This window comes from Copadichromis virginalis, linkage group LG3, assembly GCF_057382275.1.
Source record: "Copadichromis virginalis isolate Kocher_CV1m ecotype Utaka linkage group LG3, C_Virginalis_male_GT1.1, whole genome shotgun sequence".
In the NCBI taxonomy this organism is placed as follows: Eukaryota; Metazoa; Chordata; class Actinopteri; order Cichliformes; family Cichlidae; genus Copadichromis; species Copadichromis virginalis.
In genome coordinates, this window is record NC_140620.1 from 56540813 (window position 1) to 56563328 (window position 22516).

At 39.5% G+C, this 22516-nt stretch overlaps 2 protein-coding genes and 1 long non-coding RNA gene across 4 annotated transcripts in view; 1 reads left to right on the plus strand and 2 right to left on the minus strand.

Moving 5' to 3' along the window:
- Window positions 1-9244, plus strand: part of pde5ab (phosphodiesterase 5A, cGMP-specific, b) — a 69376-nt gene extending 60132 nt beyond the window's left edge. Inside the window, exons 18-22 of the mRNA XM_085451780.1 lie at window positions 324-401; window positions 785-848; window positions 5164-5238; window positions 6105-6188; window positions 6303-9244. Of these exons, the coding sequence (XP_085307906.1) occupies window positions 324-401; window positions 785-848; window positions 5164-5238; window positions 6105-6188; window positions 6303-6422 (421 nt within the window). The 3' untranslated portion in view covers window positions 6423-9244. The remainder of the gene's footprint in view (window positions 1-323; window positions 402-784; window positions 849-5163; window positions 5239-6104; window positions 6189-6302) is intronic.
- Window positions 9245-9534: 290 nt separating this feature from the next.
- Window positions 9535-16480, minus strand: LOC146715355 (mitotic spindle assembly checkpoint protein MAD2A-like). The gene is made up of 5 exons (XM_085451781.1): window positions 16287-16480; window positions 15683-15829; window positions 14033-14153; window positions 10141-10244; window positions 9535-10067 (listed from the first exon to the last, which is right to left on the minus strand). The coding sequence occupies exons 1-5, from the start codon at window positions 16348-16350 to the stop codon at window positions 9895-9897; spliced, it is 609 nt and encodes a 202-aa protein (XP_085307907.1). The 5' UTR covers window positions 16351-16480; the 3' UTR covers window positions 9535-9894.
- Window positions 16481-17408: 928 nt separating this feature from the next.
- Window positions 17409-21394, minus strand: LOC146715356 (uncharacterized). Of its 2 annotated transcripts, XR_014919348.1 has the most exons (5): window positions 21329-21394; window positions 20552-20724; window positions 19532-19597; window positions 17948-18225; window positions 17409-17772 (listed from the first exon to the last, which is right to left on the minus strand). It is a non-coding gene; the product is annotated as an uncharacterized LOC146715356 (long non-coding RNA). The 2 variants fall into 2 exon arrangements; XR_014919347.1 differs by having other exon boundaries at window positions 17409-18225.
- Between the last annotated feature and the right edge of the window lie 1122 nt (window positions 21395-22516).

Consider the following 22516-nt stretch of genomic DNA (forward strand, 5'->3'; position numbering starts at 1 on the left):
ACTGTATAAGTACTCAAGCAATTTACCTGCCAAGTACGTTTGAACTGGTGGGATTTTAAGGGTGGCTTCACAGAAAATTTATAGTTTTTCAGTCTTCACAGTGTTGGTTGTTATACCCAGTCTTCTGAAAAGAGGGGTGACAATTTTTTACTACATCTTAATGCATTCATGTTTTTTCTTAACTCCCTCCTACTACCTCAGTGACTTCAGCTCTTATCTTAGCCCACTTTTAGTCTAGACAGTGGGTGGTTTGGGGGCTAAGTGGGTTATATATGAGGATAATTACCTGCTGTGACATTGTTCATGTGGGTGTGTGCTGTCAGGAGGCGAGGGGAGTTCTTTGAGCTGACCAAGAACAACCAGTTTGTTTGGGAGGATGAACACCACAGAGACCTGCTGAGGTGAGTATAGAGTCTCAGATGCCTGCATTTACATCAACATAAGATAAATGTTCGTGAGGGACAGGCCACCTGCTGTGCAAAGTCTGAAAAGTAAAAAAGCATCATGACAGCGTGATGATTAACACTTCTATTGATCAACATATAGTTGTAAAAGTTATGTGTTGAAACCATTTCTTCAAGAAAAATGGTTTAGCCATCAATGCAGGCATTCTTTGCATTATAGGTTGCCAGATATGGGTTAAGACCAAAGTTTTAGGTTTTGCTATACAAACCTTATATTCAAACCTGGCAATACCATGGTAACAAGTCCAGAGTTTCTCCTGCTATGAGAAACTAGTGTGTCTGTGGAAATTTAATGTCTGTAACTTTGTCACCCCCTTCAGGTCAATGCTGATGACCGCATGTGACATCTCTGCCATCACTAAGCCCTGGCCAGTACAAAAAAGGGTAAAAAACAAACAAACAAACAAACAAACAGAAAACCCCGCAACCTTTACCTGTCTGTATGTTGGTACGCTGCTTTTCTGTGTATTTATGTTTTTACTGTGGTATACACACACATCCCCTCATTTCTGTTTTCTATAGTTACATAGTGTTTCTATGAGATATAAAAAAAAAACCAGCTGAAACTACTCACTTTACATATAAAGGGAAAATGGCAATGAGTAAAATATTAAAATGTATTTAAAAAATATAAAAATGTATCAAAAACTCAAAATGAAGCAAACAAACCAAATTTTAAAAATAGATTATAACTGCTAGTTAATTTGTTTAATGTAATTTAAAATCTTAGTTAAATTGATGATACAAAAATAATTAAGTTCCTTAGTATCAAGACAGTTAACACTTCTGCTTTGCAGAAGATGAGAGAAACTCAGGGAAAGAGAGTTAACTTCAACTCTGTGTCAGTTACTGGGGTAACAGAGTCTGAACTAAATTTTTGTCTCTGACTCCTCCCCTTCTGAGCTGGCTGTGTGACATCCTGATTCATTCATTCATTCATTAGATTACAGTTTTTTCTGATTGCTTAAGCACATTTTTTGTAACTATTGGCTAATTTTGCAAAACTCTTCACACAAATAAGAAAACCTGTCACCCAATAATCAAAACATTGTAGTTCTCTTGCAAAAGCAAACACAGCTAGATTAACTCTTCACACCTTCGTAAAAATGGTGTTTCCGTATCGAACAGTACACACAAGCCATCATCTACTAAGCACACAATGCGCCAACTGCACACCGATGGTATGAATACAAAACACATCTGGCGTTTGCCTTCCCTGTGCACAAGGTAGGCTATGTCAGTTTGAGCTCATACTTCTGTCATAGATCCATAAGCATGGAGGGATCCAAACTTCAAGTACTGGTGTTTAGTCAAACACATCAAAACAAACACAAGTGTTTATTTCCAAGTATAGGATTATTTGCAATCGCCATAATGACTATATGGGTTACGTGGTCTGCAGTGAACATGCTTCCTCTGCCCCCTCCTCGTCTTCCTCTTGCTCCTCCTTGTCCTTGTCGTCCTCTTCATCCTACTTCTTCACCTCCACGTCCTCTTCCTCGGCCTCCTCTACTTCTCACTCTTTCTGCTCCCACCATTGTACTCCGCACACACAGCTTACCTGTATTATAGTGCTTAGGCTGATTGCAAAGTGAACGAATTATCTAAGAAAGTTTTCACATGTGAAAGTGTGCCAGACAGTTGGCAAATTAGTGTTAATGATAGCCATACATGTGTATACTTTTGCTAGGAGTGTGTTGGAAATTTGGAAATTGAGTGTTGTGCAGTGAATTGTGCCTACAGTCTTGCAAAGTGTGTGTTACAAAATTGCAAACTGAGTGCAAAGCAGTTTTTGTGCTTTTAGTTTTGCAAACTCAGTGAGTGGTTTTGCTATAAGTCTGAATAGTTTTAGAGATTGTGCTACAGGATTCACAGTTAGTGTTTAGGCATTCGGTAAAAACTGTAATAATAACTAATGATTAAATGAAATGAAATCTAAAAAGGTGAGTAAAGAAGAAACAGGAAGTACATCACGAGAAACTCCCAGCAGCCTAGACCTATTGAAGTGTAACTAACTGAGGATTCAGGGTCACCTGATCCATACTTAACTATGAGCTTTATCAAAAAGAAAAGTTTCAAGTTTTATCTTAAATGTAGAAATCCAGGCCTGGAAGCTGAAAGCTTTATATCAGTATAAATGGTTAAACTGGGCAACATTAAAGCAGAGTTTTTCTCTAAATCTCATGGAGCACTTTCATTCAGTAAGTACAATTCTGTCAAAGGATGGAAGGAACACATTTCTTACATTTTTACTGATTAATTATTGGAACAAGAAAATAATCAGACTCATAAAAGCTGATTCGAGGGTGGATCTTCAGGTTTTATCTTCAGTTTCTGTCACCTGCATTTTGTCTCAATTGAATCATTACATTTAACAAATCAAACATAAAGAAACAGAATTCCAGCTTCATCTTATGAAAATTCAAGTTGGGTAAATGATAACAGCAGACACCATAAAAAAAAAAAATTATATTATATTATATTATATTATATTATATTATATTATATTATATTATATTATATTATATAACAAGCTTCCTGGAATAGAGCCCTGCTGACTGTGACCTGAGGTGCAACGTGCCTTAAAATGTATTCTTTGTTATTCATATCTGATCCTACAATTTCTTACTCTAATTACCTTTCAGAGCTCCTCCTTGTTTTCTCTTTTTTTCTTAATCACTGACCTACTACACACACACACGCACGTGAGCGTGCACTATATTCAATGCTGTAGTGTGCCTGCTGTCCCCCAGTGACCTTCATTAGTCTGTGTCTTGTTAGGAAACTCAGGCCCAGAGGAATTGTTATACAGATAAACATTCTGTGTGTGTGTATGAGAGTGCTGATAAATGAGAGCTTGTTAATAAAAACAGCTGGGCCCTGTCCTCAGATGACAACTCTAAAAAAAAACATTCAGGGCAGCAAACAAGTACATACGTTCCCTGGCTTACACACACTCTGGCAAATCACCTGCTCCTCATTAACAGATTGCGCTAAACCCATACCCCTCCTTCCCTGGTCTGTTTTACTTTCACAGCCTCCATCCATAGACTTTATATAAAGATTAACATATTCACTGTGACGTCACCCAATGGTTTTGGATTCTGGACTGATTCTAATGGTGTTTTCCTAGCATTTAGGCTGATCTGCCATATTGTTTTTGTTTTTTAGACTAGCTCTAAATCTGAAACTTCCAGTCATACTTTTTTCAGTCAGGTAAAGTCATTATAATCATTTAAGGTTATCACTGAGACTTAACAACATAAAATATCATAACGAAAAAGTTGTATTTAAAAAATGCAGTAAAGTCACCACGATTTACAAATATAGCATTCTTTAATATCATGCCATGTTTTTTACTTAAGAAATACATTCTGGTTGGTTTCCACTTTTGATTTTGAAGACCTTAAATAAGTGTCAGTGTTGATGGTATATTTGCACATAAACCACTACATTGGACACTGATGTGTCACTCCATACTCTGCCACACACTCCAAAAGTGATGTTGTTCACCTAAGTGGACAAGTAAAAAACTATTTAAAAAGTACCTGTTTAAAAAAATGTATTTCAAAAATCTTTTTTTCATGCCTAAACAAAAATACTTTAACAATAAAGTATAATCCTGATTGAGGTTGTCGTGATTCATGCATGAAAGGGTTAAAGAAATGATATGAGTTTGTGAAAGTAACCTCCATAAGCACTGCTAAAATATTTTCATAGATCATGGAGGAAGTAAAGGCAAAGCTTCTTAGTTTCAACAATTAACAACTGCATCATAGTACTTACGTTCCTTGCAGCACCACCGACTCAATCAAGAGCTGAAGACGGCTTCAGCAACACGTTCACACAGAGTGATGTTGATTGATCTTCTTTATCTCTTTGTTAAAAACTTGAGAACACTAACTTTGTGTGGCGCTTTTGGGAGAGCTCTTGCTATTCACTTGTTTCATTTTCCTTCTTCCTTCCAGCTGTCACACAGGCTGTCAGTCTGTCTGGGTCATTCCCAGTCATTTCCTCAAGATTAATGTTCTAACGATGCTGCCTCCAGCAGCAGTATAAGCATTTTGTTATTTCCATGTAGGAGACCTCTTTCTTATTACTCAAACTGCCACAATATGCCACAAAGTTTCCAAGGTTGCAATGACACTATGACTTGCATAGTATACAATTCACCCAACTTAGTCTTCTGTCCAACAATAAAAGAGGATTTAAAATTGATGCTTTCAGAGCAAATTATAAATGGATTGATTCTTATATATATATATATATGTATATATATATATATATATATATATATATATATATATATATATATATATATATATATATATATATATATAAGCGCTATATAAATACAGTATTCAAAAACGGTCATTCATCCCTTCACACAAGCACTTTTTCTTTACTTTCTATTTAATTCATACACATTTACACTCCAATGAACATATCAGAGAGCAGCTTTGCATTCGCTATTTTGCCTAAGGATACTTTGGCTCACAGACTAGAGCAGCTAGGGATCCAATCACCAACGTTCCAATTAGTAGATGCCCTGCTCTAACTCCTGAGCTACAGCCACCCCATCGTAAAAGCTTACTTTGCTTCTATCTTTGGTTTTACATTTAGTGTTATAAAATTTTCCTTTTAAGAACTAAAAGCTCATAAAATGTTTCAATGTTTCTGCATTTGGTTTCTGATGCAGATAGCAGAGCTGGTGGCCACTGAGTTTTTCGAGCAGGGGGATAAGGAGAGGCAAGAGCTGAACATTGAACCAATTGTAAGTAATTTCAGGGTTCATTTGAATGATATTGGATAAATCCTTCTCAACAGTGCAACATTTGCCATCGAGTGCCCGGGAATCTGTTCTGAATCCTCTGGTATTTCATCCTACTGCATTTAAATATATTCCCTTTCAAATCATGAAGTATCACAACACATTTTCAAGAACTGTGCTGATGTTACAGCCATGTGAAAAGAATGTTTTCTTAGGACTTTATGCAGTCTGTATTGGAAGATCTTTGTCCTACAGTATAAAGTGCCCTGGGATCACTGTTATTGTTATTTGACACTATTTAAACAAACATTTGCATTTACAGTCATGATTAGTTAATCAATTGCATTTGATAAGCAGCACCTGGCCTCTACTCACTCTTTTAATTACCTTTTTAATTCCTATTGAAGCAGTGGGAGGGTACTCATTCTTCACAGACGGTGCATTTATGTGACAAATTTCTTTTTTACATGACTATAAATACCTGTGTCTTATCTTGTCTCAGTTATTTTGTTTGTAAAATGATGTTGGACACACATTATAAATTTAACTAATTGTCATATTTTGTGGTAATCTCTCTCTCCCTCGCTCTATATATATTCTCTCTATATCTATATATAGATAGATATAGAGAGAGTGAGAGATAGCTATATATAGCAATATATATATGTATGTATGTGTATGTGTACACACACACACACACATATATATATATATATATATATATATATATATATATATATATATATATATATATATATATATATATATATATATATATGTATACACATTTTCTCATAGATTTGTCTGTTTTGGGGATAAACAGTTAACTTATATAAAGTTTACATCTCATTTTTTCAATCCTTTCACAGGACCTGATGAATCGTGAGAAAAGGGATAAGATACCAAGCATGCAGGTGTCCTTCATTGATGCCATTTGCATTCAGTTGTATGAGGTAATTCAGCCCTTGCTATTTTTGCTGACCAGTGTAGCTGATGAATAGCAATTCTTCCTGCATTCAGTTCTGCCTCTGATTTCCCATGCTGAATTGTCTTTATCACTGTCACAGACCTTGGCTGGCTTATCGGAGTATTGCTCCCCGTTGTTGGAAGGATGTCAGAAAAACCGGCAGCAGTGGAAGTGTTTAGCCGAGGAGTGTGAGAAGGGGCTTGTCAACGGCTTGGTGTGATCCAAACACCAGTTTGGTTTTCATCCAACTCAGATTTCCAGAGTTCTACATTTTCAACCTAGTCTCATTAAAATTATCTAATAGCGTATTGTGTGGACTGACAGTGAGGTAGAAAAGTAATTTTCCTATCATGAAATAAAACACTAGCTATGGTCTGATAATAGAAGAGGTCACCTGCCTTGAGCAGTCTTAATACTTTAAGACTTAATCTATTACGGTTGAGGTGCCGCAGTCAGGTTTCACAGCTTGTCTTTCTTTTCCTTGTTGTAATCTGGAGTTTACTCACCCGGCAAAGCGTTTGCTCAGATATAGGAAAATTACAAACGATCATGCATAGCCATGCCAATGAGTACAAGTTAAAAAATAAAGTAAGATAGAAAAACAACTGTAAAAACATCTACAAGTCAGTGAGTTGACTTGTTGGTAATCTGCATAGACTTGTCAGCACTTTTCCTGTCTCCCGGAGTATCAGTAATTCTTGTGAGTACTTTTCACAACAGATAAAAATAGATAAACTATGAAATAACATCAAAGTTGTACCTTTCCACCCCCACTATCAAACATTCGTTAAAAAGTTGTATGCTAGTTTTACAGCTAAGCCCTACCATGAACAGAAAGGAATGAAATGTGTCCATAACAAGAAATCATGGTCATTTTATCCTGTCACCACCATTTTTTCTCACTCACCAGAGATAATAACAAAGTCAGCACTAAGCTATATTTATTACCATAGACATTGTTATTTTTGCATAGAGTGGCTTTCATATTGATGGTCTCACCTACACTATCTGTGAAAGGTAGTGAACTTTAGGGAACACTGAATGGTTAAGCTGCATACACTGGAAGCTCTACATATTTACTTCCAGTTCATATGTATTCTTTATTCCTATTGGCAGTTGCTTCGGTTAAAAAAAAAACAAAAAACGTCCCTTAGCAAATAGGAAATGGTAAACGGACTGATTCTTATTTAGCACTTTTCTACTCTGCCTGAACATTCAAAGAATTTGCCTGTGGTTATTTCATCTGTAATCACTTGAAGTTGTGGGATGTGATTCACTTTGAATGGTCTATATTCAGTATGTCGCTTCCAGTGTTCATGGAGCTTTAGCACCATTAGCACCATTCTAGTGGGATGAAAACAATGCAACTACTATATACTTAGTAGTATACTAGTGTCACAATAATCTTATAGACTTGTTATATGTCTTCACGGCACACACACACACACGACGTGGGTTTGAGTCTTTCGTACATTTTATTCACTGTCTTAACTATTGCATATTTATTTTTGTTTTATATATTTATTAGAGTCTATATTGTAAGGTCATTCTTTTGTCAAAGCACACAATTATCTAGAAAATGTTTTCATATGTGGAAAAAAAATCCCGTCTTTTTTTTTAGGCCCTTTCTTAGGAACAACTGCTTCTTCTGATGACATTTGGAAATGTACTGTATTGTGTTATTTGGAATTTAGATTTTCTATTTTTCCAGCTGTAGGAAGAGCCAAAGATTAGATCTGTGATTTCAAAGGAAAATGGATCTAGATGTTGCCACTGCCTTGTTGCGATAAAGTAGACAATTCAGTTTTACAGAACCACTTATTTTTATTTATCCATGTCCAGTAATGCTGTTTATGCATACCAATTTTACAAACTGAACGACGGAGTAATATCTACAGAATATAAAGTATGATTTACTCACCGAGGGTGGCATCTAGCTCTGATACATTGTGACGGTGTATAATTTCTATTTCTGTAAACCTGATTCTCTGATGGGTAAATGTAAAAATCTGTTCAAACAAGATATTTGCTACAAGGGGGCAAAAAGGATTCTTTAACATTTAGAGCAGTTTCTGTTGCACTACAAAGACTGACTAAACAACAGAATTTGGCAGAAAATTTCAGTGTGTAACCCAGAATGTATCCAGGAGCAACTTTTTCATTAGATAAGATATTAAGTGTTTCAGCGTTTTGATGTGTTTGGGTTCACTGCTGTCCACCCTTTAGAGGCAGAGGTTTTCAGTCTGTAGTCAGAGGCGAGGTGTCATCACCAACACATTTAAAAGAACAATCTGGTACCTTTGGACCTTGTGAAATGCAGGTTTTTGCTGATCCTGCAAGAGGGAACAATTACTCCTCAATAAAAGTGATTTCAGCATGTCCACACTAGGAATAAATAGAAAATGCAACATTACTATGACATTTTTCTCTACACCTAGAATGTTTGTTAATATCTAGTTTTGAAGGATGCTACTGTTACCCTTCAGAACTTCTTTTTTTTTTTTATGCAGAAAAGAAAAAGTTCTGAAATGTTTTGGTAAATGAAACTGCTGAATCAGCAGAACTGGTAAAACAGTTAATTGTCCAGCCAATAAACTGTTGATGAGGAGCCACATAGGTGCATTTAATGAACAGCTTACTAATGGACATGACAGATTCATTTAAACTCAAGCACTTTTGTAGATGTACATGCTCAGAAAGTTAATTTGTGTCCGTGGTTGTCATTTGTACATTGAATAAGTCTCCAGGACTATTTTACTTGTGCTTGTAGCTTAGCCTCTGTGCTCTCTGGAGAAAAGAAAAAAAAAAAAAAAAAACCCTCACTGCTTGGTTGTCAGTTTTTTCTTTTGCATGTATATGAGAGGGCATTACACGACAGATGGATGGATTTTTTTAGGTAAGAGAATTGTGGGTTTTCTTTTGCAAAATGTAATATGCTGATACGGTACTATGATGGTGTTACACATCTGCAACTGTCGACACCTTTCAACACTGTGAGCGAAGTGAATAGTATGTCCCATTAAATAATACTTATTTACTATGTCTCCTGTGTGCTGTCTATAATTTCTCAAATGTACTAAACAAGCAATGAATGGATGGATGTCAGTGTGCTTTCCAGTTATTAAAACACATTACAAAAAGAGTGCATTCCAAACTAACTTCTCTTTCTTGACCTTGATGAAAAGGTCAGCTTATACTATTGAAATGCACCCCAAGACGGCATCGTCTCAAGGCTCCAAAAACCATGTGATATCTTTTATATAATGCTCCAAAATAAATAACACGATGAAAAACCTTGGCACCTCCTGAACAAAAGAAAACCACAGAATCACTTCTTTGGGAAAAAGCAAAATGCATTTATTTATGTCATTTTATAAAAGTTCAACATATATACCACTATCTTCTAAAACAGACTGAAAGAATGAAAGAAAGCAAAAGACTAAAGAAAAGACAGTTGTTTTCTACAGACAAATGCCACGTGGCAGAAATATTTACATCAATGTAGAAAGAACACATTTCCTTCATGTCCTTATCATATTGACAAATAAGACACAGTGAAGCTCAACAAAGGAAAACAGGTCCTCGTTGTCCAGTCACGCACAGGCAGTGAACAAAGACACGGCAGTGTTAGATCTACTGGTTTCTATGAGAATCAGTGGTCGGTGCTGTAACAGCTCATGTGGTTTAGAAGTTTAAGCTGACTCAGTCTTCTTGTACGCCACCATGCTGTTCACCTTGTGGATCGAAGTGGTGAAGGAATGCAAACGCACCTCCTCTGGCTGGTCAATGGTCTGCGGCCCTGATTCTTCCCATTTATCTGGAACCACCAGGTCCTTGTCTGTATAAACCAAGAGGTCAAAAGCACCTGAGGGGAGGAGTTGAAATTATTACCCAACCACCACATCAAAGGCTCAAATGTCAAAAGTCTCATTACTCACATGGCGTCTCCAGCAGGGGCAAGAAAGTAACAGTGGCTGTTATCTGTCTGATAACTGAGCGGATCTCATGCTGAATTGTCTTAATGGACTTCTCTCTGGGTGCACTGGGAGACACATGAGAACTCAGTTAACATGCATTATTTATTAGTCAAACAATAGTCAGTTGAGTGTAATGACAGATGCTCATTTAACCAAATTACATAATCTGTTGTAAAGACTCTTCTAAAGTACAAATTTCATGTCATTTTATTGCAAAAAACCAAAACAAAAAAAACTAATCCACTGCAAACATACAAATTCACATCTGTGTTGACAAATCAGCCCAACCCAAAGTCTGCACCATTCAACTCCTGTCAATAAGTGTAAGTAAACAGATCTGTCCAGATGCCTTAGAGCAGGGGTAGGCAACCTTTCTGATGATGAGTGCATCTAAAATGTCCTCAGAAGTCAGTGTGCCATATGATTGTATTAGCAAGAAATTGAATAACGCTCTATATTAACAGTTACACACTATATAGAACCACTTTATAGTTCGCAGCTTTCAGCTATTTTGAAACAAAAAAATAAAAAGACACTTTTCATCCATAACAGCAAATGAACTGTACAACAGAAAATACAAATGCTATTTATGGTCTCCTCGCAACAATGATAAGAAAAAAACTGAGCCAATATGGCATGTTTGTTAATACACTCTGATCTCTGGTCTCCCACTCAGAGACACAGGGCTCCGCGCATCCAGCATTCAGACGGCTACCTGAGGACACTCTTCATGTGAGAGGAAATCTGCTCACACAGATATGTAGAACCAAATACTGTCAATAAGGCCTCTGTAATGTTTTGAAGACAGTTAAACTTGTCAGGTAGTGATGTCCAGCAGGTGAAAATGCAGCTCCATGAACACGCACATATATGGATTCCAGCTGCTTCGACGTTGCATTAACTGGCATTAACTCAGCCAGTTAATGTGAGACAAGTCTAGCTGCTCATTAAAGCTTTCTGGTTTGATCAGAAAATAAAACATTGGTCCAAACACCTGAAAGTCCCAAAAACACATTGTGAATTCTGTCTCAAATCTACAGATGTATCTGTGTATTTCTTCCTTCCCTTATAACTTCCCTTCAGCTCATTCATGTCACCTAAAAGGTAAACCTGTTTCTCCATCACCTGTTCGGCTCTGATGATTCAGTAAGGACATCTCCTGGTTTCATCTTCATGTTTCCCTCTCACCACATATCCAAACCGACACCATGACCAGCAGCTTTTACAGCTGTGGCTCCAGCAAACATCAGCTGATAGTAGAAATTAATATTAAATAAATTCTAACAGCTGATCAAGCTTAAACATGCTGCTGTTGTTTAACGCGACATCCGGCAGTTTCCTCTTTCTGGCGCAAAGTGGGCAATAAAAAACAAACAAGAGAGACGATCAGCTGATCATTGATCAGTTTCATGATTGAAGTAGCAACAGGAGAGGGAGGGGAGCGGATGAGAGAAGAAGAGGCAGCTGTACAGCGTAACGACAGAATAAATCCAGCTTTGTGTGTTTATTTTTTCATTGTAGCTGAAGTACGGGACAAACTGTGCTCCTTTTCAGCTCAATACGAAACGCGTAATATTTTCTCTGAATGCGGGACGATTCTTTTTTTTAACGGGGCGTTTGGCAACTCTACTAACTAACCTTATGAAGAAAATAAAGTTCACTATCAGTAGGGATGGGTATCGAAAACCGGTTCTTGTTGAGAACCGGTTCCCACTGTTTCAATTCCTTGGAATCGTTTGCCACTTTTATAAACGATTCCCTTATCGATTCCAGTCGCCCCGAATGACGTCATCACGTTGAGTAGCGTCTTTTACCCAGTAGGAAACACGGCGCCTGAGCGGCACAAACGCTCAAAAGTTTGGTTACACTTTATGAGAAAGGATGACAACAGGGCAACGTGCAATACTTGCAAAGTAGAGATTTCATCAAAGGGAGGAAACACTACGAACATGCAAAAGCATTTGCTCAAAAAACACGCGATTGCGTTCAACGAATGTCGTGTTTTTGATCCGCTCCGGACTAGCGAAGCTCAACCCAGCAGCAGCGGTAGTGTTTCCACGTCCTCTCCCGTTAATACTGCAGGTAACTAATCAATTAGCATTGCACATTATGTTAGCGCGATTTACCTTATTACAAAACCTGCTATTACTGTGCGTTGCATTTAGATAACCATGATGAGAGAGACAGAGTCTGGCTCAGATGCTGGCAGTTCTCGCTGCAGTCTACCGGTAGCGTCTCCTTTCAGGCCAGGATAGATGAATGTCACCGAGCAGTGTCTAAGTTTGTGGTCAAAGGCTTGCACCCATTTGCCACAGCAGATGCCCCCGATTTCACTTTGGTAAGTGAATGTGTTTAATTGTAGGCAGGGACATTACTGGATATTCTTGTGTAATTGCTACAGAATAATTTATGTTAAACTTTGTTATTGCTACAGGAGAATATTTATTTTATTATTTTACATATACATTTTTTTTCCTGGGGACCCTGTGACACCCCATTGAAGAGCCGTAGGCTGTGGATCTCTTAAGATCTCACTGTTGGGTTTGTAAGGCCATGTTACTCCTAAATTTCTATCTTGTTCAAAGAGAAGATATAAAACACAGTTCTAAGCTAATCGACTTTAGTGTTCTCCTTTTTAAAAAAAAAAGAATCGATAAGAGAATCGATAAGGAATCGAATCGTTAAACAGAATCGAAAATGGAATCGGAATCGTTAAAATCTTATCAATACCCATCCCTAACTATCAGTAACATCATAGCATCCACCCAGCTGTATAAACTCCGTCATGCTAGCTAGTAGCAGTACGAGTTATTCTGATTTAAGAAACTAAACTACTGATCTAAAAGATCCAGTGCTAATTGAAGAGGTCAGAGGAGAATTACCAAATTGGGTGAAGTTGACAGAATGGCTATATTAATTCTATACAGTAGTGCCAAGCATAAAAGCAGTCAGACTCACAACACACCTAATGTTGAGGCTCATGGGATGCAACCTAAGAAGCCAACAATGGATTCTCTCTTGCAAGCCACGGAAATCTGACACTGCAGTGGAAAGGGCTTATATAAAACTGAACACAACCTGGTCAGATTGCTACTGAGGCTGCAGATGACACACAGCATGAGTTCATGCTGCTGCAGGGGTTGACCTTAATTTGCCAAATACCAGTTAAGGTTTTAATATCATTGCTTGAGTAACAACAGCATGAATGTGCATCTAAGAACTGTGCAACACAATCATGTCAAGATATAGCAGATTCTCAAAAACTGTCCTTAAAGAGGAAGACTACTCCAGCAGAACCAGGCTCAGGAAGAGGCAGTCATCTGCTACAACTGATTGGAGAACAGCCTGGCAGCTCCTTCTCATACTGATCACACCAGCATTTGTTGTAAGCCAGCCAGCTTAATTATGTTGATCACTTTGGCACAAACAGCACAAAACTAAATTGCAATTGGTTAGACTGTAGGCAGACCATTGCATCCTCCCTACTCCCAAATTCTGGCGGTAGTTTGATAAACCACACTCTTCGGTGGGCTGAGCATTATCATCTTTCATGTCCCAGATTGCCACTGGTTGCAGAATCTCATCTCAATATCTCTCTGTAATGAGACAAGCTAATCACTGTTGCAGAGTCCATGCGCACAGGTACTGCCAATCAGGAACCTGATAGTCCACACCTGGGGTACCTGAAGCTCAAAACAATTTATATAATATATCACTCCACTCAAACTGACGGTGGGGGAAGTACAAGTGCAACATGCCAGGTGTTGGAATTAGAAGACAGCAAATTAATGACCATTAGCATGGAGCCTTTAAAACAAAACAAACAAACAAAAAAGGTAATAGAGGTCCTGACCTGCTCTCTTTAGCCGACTTGTCACACTCAATGTCAAACTGCCATCTCTCGAGCACCTCGTTGGTTTCCAGACACGTGATCACCAACACCAGCTTTTGCACAGTGCACTCAAACAGCCACTCTGCAACACCAAAAGAGCAAGCAACACTTATTAAAGTTTGTTATGCAAAGTGAGAGGTAGTTAAACACCCTAAAAACATAATACAAACATGCACAGAATTTTGTATCCACAATAGTTGTGGATACAAAATATTGATCTCTTGGATATAGTATCCAAGAGATCACAATTTCTGTGAGAAAAATGATGATTGATTTGTATTCTGTAATTTCACTACTCTTAGCATTACACAATTGAGAGCTTGAGTGATTTGACATATGCACCCAAAAATATGAATATTCTGGTACGAATTACATTAAACTTGAACTGACAATTCAGAGATATTTACTCCATTTAGTTTTATTTACATTGCACTAAAAATCACAACAGTTGCTTCAAGAGACTTTATACTTTAAAGTAAAGACCCCACAGGCCTAAAAAGAAAAACAATCAGATGATCCCAGAACAGCAAGCACTAGGCATTGATGGGAATAAAAAAAAAACTTCTTTTTAACAGGAAGAAACCTGAGGAGGCAGCCATCAACAGTTGCATTGCATTGGATTTAGGAAAAAAATAAAATATTACAATGGCATCACCTTGGACAGAAAAGGGTGCACCGATCTCCTTCCTCATTCACATACATAAGTATTTATGGCAAAATCAAAAATTGGTAAATCAAAAATTAAAAATCTAGCGTTTTTAACCAGAAATAGCTTGTAGTTCACCTGACAAGAGCCTAAGAGTAGCTTAACACAAATTTGTGTAACATGGGAATGGAAACTCACGTGTGCTGCTTTGTATGTTACTTAACATTGATCATAAGATGCCAGGTCATACCAATTAAAATCTCAGGCATGAGTCTCATAGGCATCTGCGTTCATCTTCAACATCATGCTGCTCTGCTGTACGTTAATTGCCCCTTGGGGATAAATAAAGTCTTTCCGATTCTGACTCTGATCTAATTCAACGCAACAAAAAGGGGAGGGGGAAATGCACCACCACGTGGCCCTACTCAGCAATCGCAACTAACAAGTTACTATTTATTGAGTAAAGACGATCACCGAATTAGCAAAATAAATTGACAAAATCATTCATTGTTCACAAACATCATCTTATTTTGTACTTCACTACGGATTTTGCCTTTACTTTGCCTTCTCCATAAAAATCCAAAGTCACTCCCCACCAAGCTGTGAGCTCAGTTCTCACCAATTACGTTTTTTCTTTTCTATCTGGTGTTCAAGGAAATCCACTTAAAGTAAAGTAGACTGAAGTTTTGTTTTTTTTCTTAAGTACAATATGTCCACATTTTTTTCAAGGTCTAAGAGTAAATATGTAAAACGAAGAAAAAAAGCATCTCCATAGTGACCAAAATAACCGTGAGTAAGATTTCTTGCCGTAAGCCAGCAGCCTTGTAGATATAGCTACAGAACTCGAAGCCCAAAACTACAACTGGAGTGCCTTCAGACCGCAGTTGGTTAGCTCACTCAGTTCCACAGTTATTCCACTTTCTCCTTAGTTGTGTCACGAGTGGGGAAGCCCACTATTGAGATACCTTTAAGTTGAGACACCACGTTAGTCAGATAGCTCTTCAGCTTGGGGTCGGTAGTTAGTAGGAGACTCAGGTCATAGTGGGTAACTCTGGTGAATGTCTCTGGAGGATAGATGCCCCGTTGGTACAAGATGCTGTTGATGCCGAAAGCTGTGAATGACAATGGGGAAATCAAAGGCTTCAAATACGCCGGAATTCCAGTATTCGTAAACTTTAGAGGCTTATATGATTCAAACTTGAAAGGCACAGAAGATTACAAAAACAACTACACAAGAAAGCGAATAACACGAGAGAAAACTAACTGGGAATCAATTAATATATTAGCTCGGTAGAATAGAAACGATGTATGGTGTACGTTCACGGGCAGACAACTAGACAGTCTTTACAAATTATTCGGTTTGAAGTTGTGAGTTGACGCTTATAGGACACATCAGGCTTAAACACTTTATTTTTCATCAACTGGAGCTATGCTTGCCATGTGAGTGCATACATGCTGCGTTGATGCTAATATGTTATCGGGCACTATGTAGGCCCAATAGCATATTAGCGTTACATGCATGCGTGTCGAAAACGAGCGACTAAAAGACGAAATAACAGAAATACTTACAAAAGAACTCGGCTACTAACTCCGCGCTTCCTTTGAGAGTAATTCCCTTCAACGTGCTTGTCATTTTCTTAACGCTTTGGTCTAGCTCTCAACAGTAAATATATTGTACTCTTTATTTTCTTCTTCTAGGTCTTCCGACTTCAACTACCCGCCACCCAGTTTGAATTTTGTCACCTTCCACACTATTGCGCATGCGTGTGAGATTGCGGCGCGATTTTGATGACGTTTTAGGTTACGCTTACAATTTTTCTACACTAGAGTGCAGTGTAGAATAATTAAAGACCTTTCTACCTTGTAATTGACAGTATATTAATTTATTTTATCTAAAACTTCAGTGCACGGATGCAGGGACCAGCTGACACAGATCGCTGGCACAGTTTGGTTAGTCATTTAATGCTTTCAACTTAATTTATTTCATCTAAAACTTAGTGCAGGGTTGCAGGGATCGGCTGACACAGATCGCTGGTACAGGCTGGTTAGTTATTTAATGGTTTCAGCTTAGTTAATCCAGGAAACGGAATACAGTTATCATCTCTTATGTGTTTATTTTTGTTGGATAATTAACACAGAGCACCCTAAACCAAATGTTTCTCTATAATTGCACTCACCTGCAGATGCAGTGAAAGTAAGACATCAGCAATCACATATATACCTCTTATACAGTTTTTTTGTGTCCCCTGCAGTACTCAAACATGGCAGCGTTTTAGTCTTCAGATGATTTCTGCAAACATTCGTCACATGTAGATGCACAAACACATCAGCCGAGGTTTACCAATGCTAACAAGAGCTTAATTTATGATTTAATCACCTCTTCTCTGTGCTTTCTCTCTGCCTCAACACTTCAGTCTGGTGGAATCCTTTTATTTCCCTGAAGACATTACACTGGCTACACATGCTCCCTCGGAAGATTTTAAAAAGAAATCTGTTCTCATTTTCCTGTAAGTCAACCTCAGAGGAGGAAGTGCAGCCTTACAAAACATGTAAGGCTGCACTTCATCCCCGGCTGCCTCCCTCTTCCCGCTCCAACACACCCACCCACAAAAGTAGGGCCTTGGGGTGCAGGTGTGTCACCAGGGTGCAGGGGAGGCATTCCCCCCCCCCCCCCCTCCCCCCTTGGGGGTGGGCACGTTTTAAATCCATGTAGACATTGAGGGTTCTCGGGAGGGGCCGTGCTAACACCTGCTGCTCTCTGGCAGCAGCACCATGCTCTCCCGTGTTTTAAATGCACCTTAGAACAACACGCAGCAACACTACACATCAGCGAGAGGAGGGTGGTTTGGGGTCTTCACACACCCCCTGTTCTCTGCTTGCCATCGGGGCGGGGGGGCTGGGAGGAGGTGTTGGCCGTCTGATTGGGATCTGGGATGCGGGGCCTCCCTGCTGCTGCGGAGCCTGGGGCGGTCTGCTTGCTTCCACCCCGGGGGAAAGTGTAACATCTCCTGGGTCTAGGTGCCGTTTCCCCCTCCAGGGACGAGGGTACCTGGACCTGGGGTATAGAGTTTGTTTGGGGAGTGTGATTATTTGTACATTGTCCATGTATGTCTATCCCTACATTGGGTGAGTGCTGAGTATATTTGTATATGTGTGCATGAGGGTGGGAATGCATGTTTGTGTCTGTGTGTGCCTGTTTGTCTGTGTTTATATGTCAGGTCGGGTCTTACACTCCACCTCTCTGGGAACTCCCAGGCCCTGAAAGGCCTATCTCCCCTCACCACACTGCCTGCCGGTAACTGATGCCCTCAGTGGTCGGTGGGTTGGTGGTTCTTGGTGTCCGGGGCTGGGCGCTCAGGTATGTACCAGCTCACTCCCGGTGACTACTTGGCAGGGCCTGGTGCCTGTTGCTCGGTCAGGCCTCTTCCGGGGCAAATGGGGCCCTCGGGCCTCCGGCCTCTGGGCCTGCGGCTCGGTTCACTCTGGCACAACTGGCTGCCGGCAGAGCCTGCGGGCACGCATATCAACAAAATGATAAAACTCCAGCAGAGGCATGTTTTACTCGCAGCCATCTTCCAGAAAGGCATTATAAATAATTGAGAAAGTAATTTAGTTATGGTTGCTTCACCAGCATTTGCTGCTGGCTGAAAAGACTGTAACTTTTCAAGAATGGAGAAAGGCAGCTTTGTTTGCAGCAAGTAAGGTCAAGGTGTGCAAAGTTCCCTCTGAGCAAGTAAATCCTTCAATTAAAGGAAAAATTTTAAAATCACTCTAATGAGAGGTTAACTAAGAGCAAATGATAATGAGCTGCTTAAAAGGCAAATAATATTTTAGGCTTAATTACTTGTTGCTTGAAGAAACTATTAAATGAGCAGCTGTGATTTGAAAACTCGCAAAGCAAAAAAGATTTGTCACCAACGTGAGGTTACACTTCCATCGCCAGGGAAGAGACTTCTGTGAACACCACAGCCTCCAGTTTAGAGAACAACTCGGGGTTGCTGTGGTTCAGCAGATCGAGCAAGAAATCTACTAAGCAGGTGGTTAGGGGTTCAATCTCTTGCTGTTCCAGTCTGCATGCTAAAGTGCAAGATACTGAACTACAAGTTGCTCTGTGATGTTTTCAAGTAAGCTGTGTAAAGCACTTTGCACCTTTGAGTAGAAAAGCACTACATAAGAACTTCTCTGTTGTCTTGAGATGATCAACATTTGTTCAATGGCTTGTCTGCAGAACTAAATACACAAATGAGGAGCTGGTTTATTTAAAAAAATAATTAGTTCTTCTGTGCATCCCAAGACACCTGATGGGATTTTTGTTGACAGAGATAGAGATAAGAAAGAAGCTGCCACATTTCACTTTTGGTTTTCATCAGGTGTTATTCTGGTCAGAGCTACATTTTCACCCATGGAGGGGCATTTTTACCTTGGAGTCTTTATTGGGTTTGGGAACCTTGTCATGGTTTAGGGTTTGCCTGGATTTCTTCTGTGGGCTTTCAGCTTTCCCCCCTGCAGCTGACTATGGGTGGCTCTTGCTCCGAGCTTCACCCAGTGCTGGAGCCTTCCCTGTTCACGCTTCTTGCTCATCATGCTTGTGGACCATCTGGTGATCAGTGACCATCAGATTTGCATCAATCATCATGGTAATCAGGCTACACTAGCTCTCAGAGATTGCTCGATTGCTATTCCTGCACTAAAATCTTCTTTCTTTGTCTTCATACCCTTGAATTACATGTTGAGCAACTCATCTAAGAGAAAAACTTATCCCAGGATTGACAAGATGGTCTGTATTTAATGAAAAGGGAACTAAGGGAAGTTACCTGCCAGTCGCACCTGCCTGTCCTTCCTCCGGTGCTCCAAGTTATCTGAGGAACCCAGTGCAGTCTCTAGAAAACAGCAAGAAGCATGATTAAAGTTTTCCAATTACACCTCAGAATATTGTGTAAATAAACTTGCTGACAACAGTCTGTCTTGTTGTTGGGTTGTGAATTTAGGGTCCAAAACTTTAGAGCCAACTTAGGCTCATGTCAAGCCTAATGTTTGTGACACTGAGCATTAATACTTGCAGAGCAAAAGCCTTGTAGCTGTTCCTTTAAATGCACTGGAAATTCTAGGAAAAACACTTATTTACTCTTTTCTTGGTGAGAGAGCTAAACGTTGTTATAAATAACAATTTGTCCTCAGTGACTTGCCTGGTTAAAGAAAATAGATTAACCCCAGCAGAGGCTACTTGTGTGAAAACCTCTAAATCACAACACTCATGGCAGGGATTTAATATGTCCTCAACAAGAGCCAACTCAGTGAATATCGCTGTACTAACTAATTAACAAATCTATAAGCCATGTGAGAGGACAATAAGCCACAAAATCCATAAAATCATGAACCTCACTATGTTGTGCAAGAGCACTTTTCAAGTACTGCTCAAAGTACATTTGTGCATGACAGAGAGAGACACCAAATGTGTGAGGTGTGAGGACACTGTTACATGCCCACAAAGTCCACAATAGGAAGTCAGTGGCAGGTTTGTCAGTGTGACAATCCAGGTGTGCTTCTAGCTGTATTTGTATAGCAAATGAGGCAGCACGAGGTGGGAATAAAGTAAATATTCTTCACAGTTTAAAAGACAACGCCACCCTGGGGATTTCACCCAGAGAATACTGGATGTAACACTAATCATCAAGAAGGCACTTAGGTTCGCTATACTCAGTACAGAGACAAGGTTCAATGATAAAACAGTTGGACAATTTATTAATAATTATTTAAAACAACATATAAAAGCACAATCATAAATATCAATGTACAAATATGCTTAAAAAAGGGTATTCAGAGCCGAGGCTTACCAGTGGAGGGGCAGGGATGCCACGCACAAACTTAAAAAAAAGAAAACTCACCAAGACACAAGTGCAGCACACTATCACACACTCACACTAATAAACTAAAAAAGGCAGGTGTGTACACTCAAAGGATCCCACCACCAAGGCACCCTCGTCTCCTCCACGTCGGCATTCCGCATCTGGATAAAAGAAACAAAGAAAATTTTAATATATTACAACAAAACTAATATAACCCAACTGCAGGACCACACTGGTGATCTGCAGCTAGAAAAAGGGCCTCCCACCAGTGGCATAACAAAAATCAAAACAACAGAAAAACAACATACAATCTAGATAAAACTTTAAAATATGGAGCAGGCAGAATCGCTGTATTGCTCCAACTTGCCGTCTGCCCGACTATAAGTTAATCATCCAGTCAATCACTATGCACGCCAACCGACTCCCATAACCGGCATGCATATAGCCGCTGTCCACGCCAACGTCCACTTTAAAAAGCTGGCAGCAGCAGGAAAAGTAACCTCGCAACAGGAACAGACAGTAAAAGCAAAGCAGCAGCACTTCGGTTACCGTAGCGTTCTGTAAAACTAAGGGCCACACTTCCTGCAAAGCATAATAAGTATTTACAATAAAAGAACAATAAAAGGCAGAGATCGTAACAAAACTGAATTACGTACTGAGTAAACAGCGTCATGAATCATGAATGGAGTGGCTCATAGCAGGCTTCTACAGCTACGACCTAAAAACAATACCTGTTTACGACCAAGTAAATGAGTAAACACCTACCAGCCACGATGGAGGCTTCAGAAGGGTAACCTGCAAATGATCTCTGCAACACCAAGGGAAGTCAGGTGACCAAGAAGGAGATTCAATTCAATTCAATTCAATTCAATTTTATTTATATAGCGCCAAATCACAACAAAAGTCGCCTCAAGGCGCTTCATAGATACAGAGAAAAACCCAACAATCATATGACCCCCTATGAGCAAGCACTTTGGCGACAGTGGGAAGGAAAAACTCCCTTTTAACAGGAAGAAACCTCCGGCAGAACCAGGCTCAGGGAGGGGCGGCCATCTGCTGCGACCGGTTGGGGTGAGAGAAGGAAGACAGGATAAAGACATGCTGTGGAAGAGAGACAGAGGTTAATAACAGATATGATTCAATGCAGAGAGGTCTATTAATACATAGTGAGTGAGAAAGGTGACTGGAAAGGAAAAACTCAATGCATCATGGGAATCCCCCGGCAGCCTACATCTATAGCAGCATAACAAAGGGAGGATTCAGGGTCACCTGGTCCAGCCCTAACTATATGCTTTAGAAAAAAGGAAAGTTTTAAGCCTAATCTTAAAAGTAGAGATAGTGTCTGTCTCCCGAATCCAAACTGGAAGCTGGTTCCACAGAAGAGGGGCCTGAAAACTGAAGGCTCTCCCTCCCATTCTACTTTTAAATACTCTAGGAACAACAAGTAGGCCTGCAGAGCGAGAGCGGAGCGCTCTAATAGGGTGATATGGTACTACAAGGTCATTAAGATAAGATGGGGCCTGATTATTTAAGACCTTGTATGTGAGGAGCAGGATTTTGAATTCAATTCTGGATTTAACAGGAAGCCAATGAAGGGAAGCCAAAACAGGAGAAATATGCTCTCTCTTTCTAGTCCCTGTCAGGACTCTTGCTGCAGCAATTTGGATTAGCTGAAGGCTTTTCAGTGAGTTTTTTGGACATCCTGATAATAATGAATTACAGTAGTCCAGCCTGGAAGTAATAAATGCATGAACTAGTTTTTCAGCGTCACTCTGAGACAGGATATTTCTAATTTTAGAGATGTTGCGCAAATGGAAGAAAGCAGTCTTACATATTTGTTTAATATGTGCGTTGAAGGACATGTCCTGGTCAAAAATGACTCCAAGGTTCCTCACCGCGTTACTGGAGGCCAAGGTAATGCCATCCAGAGTAAGAATCTGATTAGATACCATA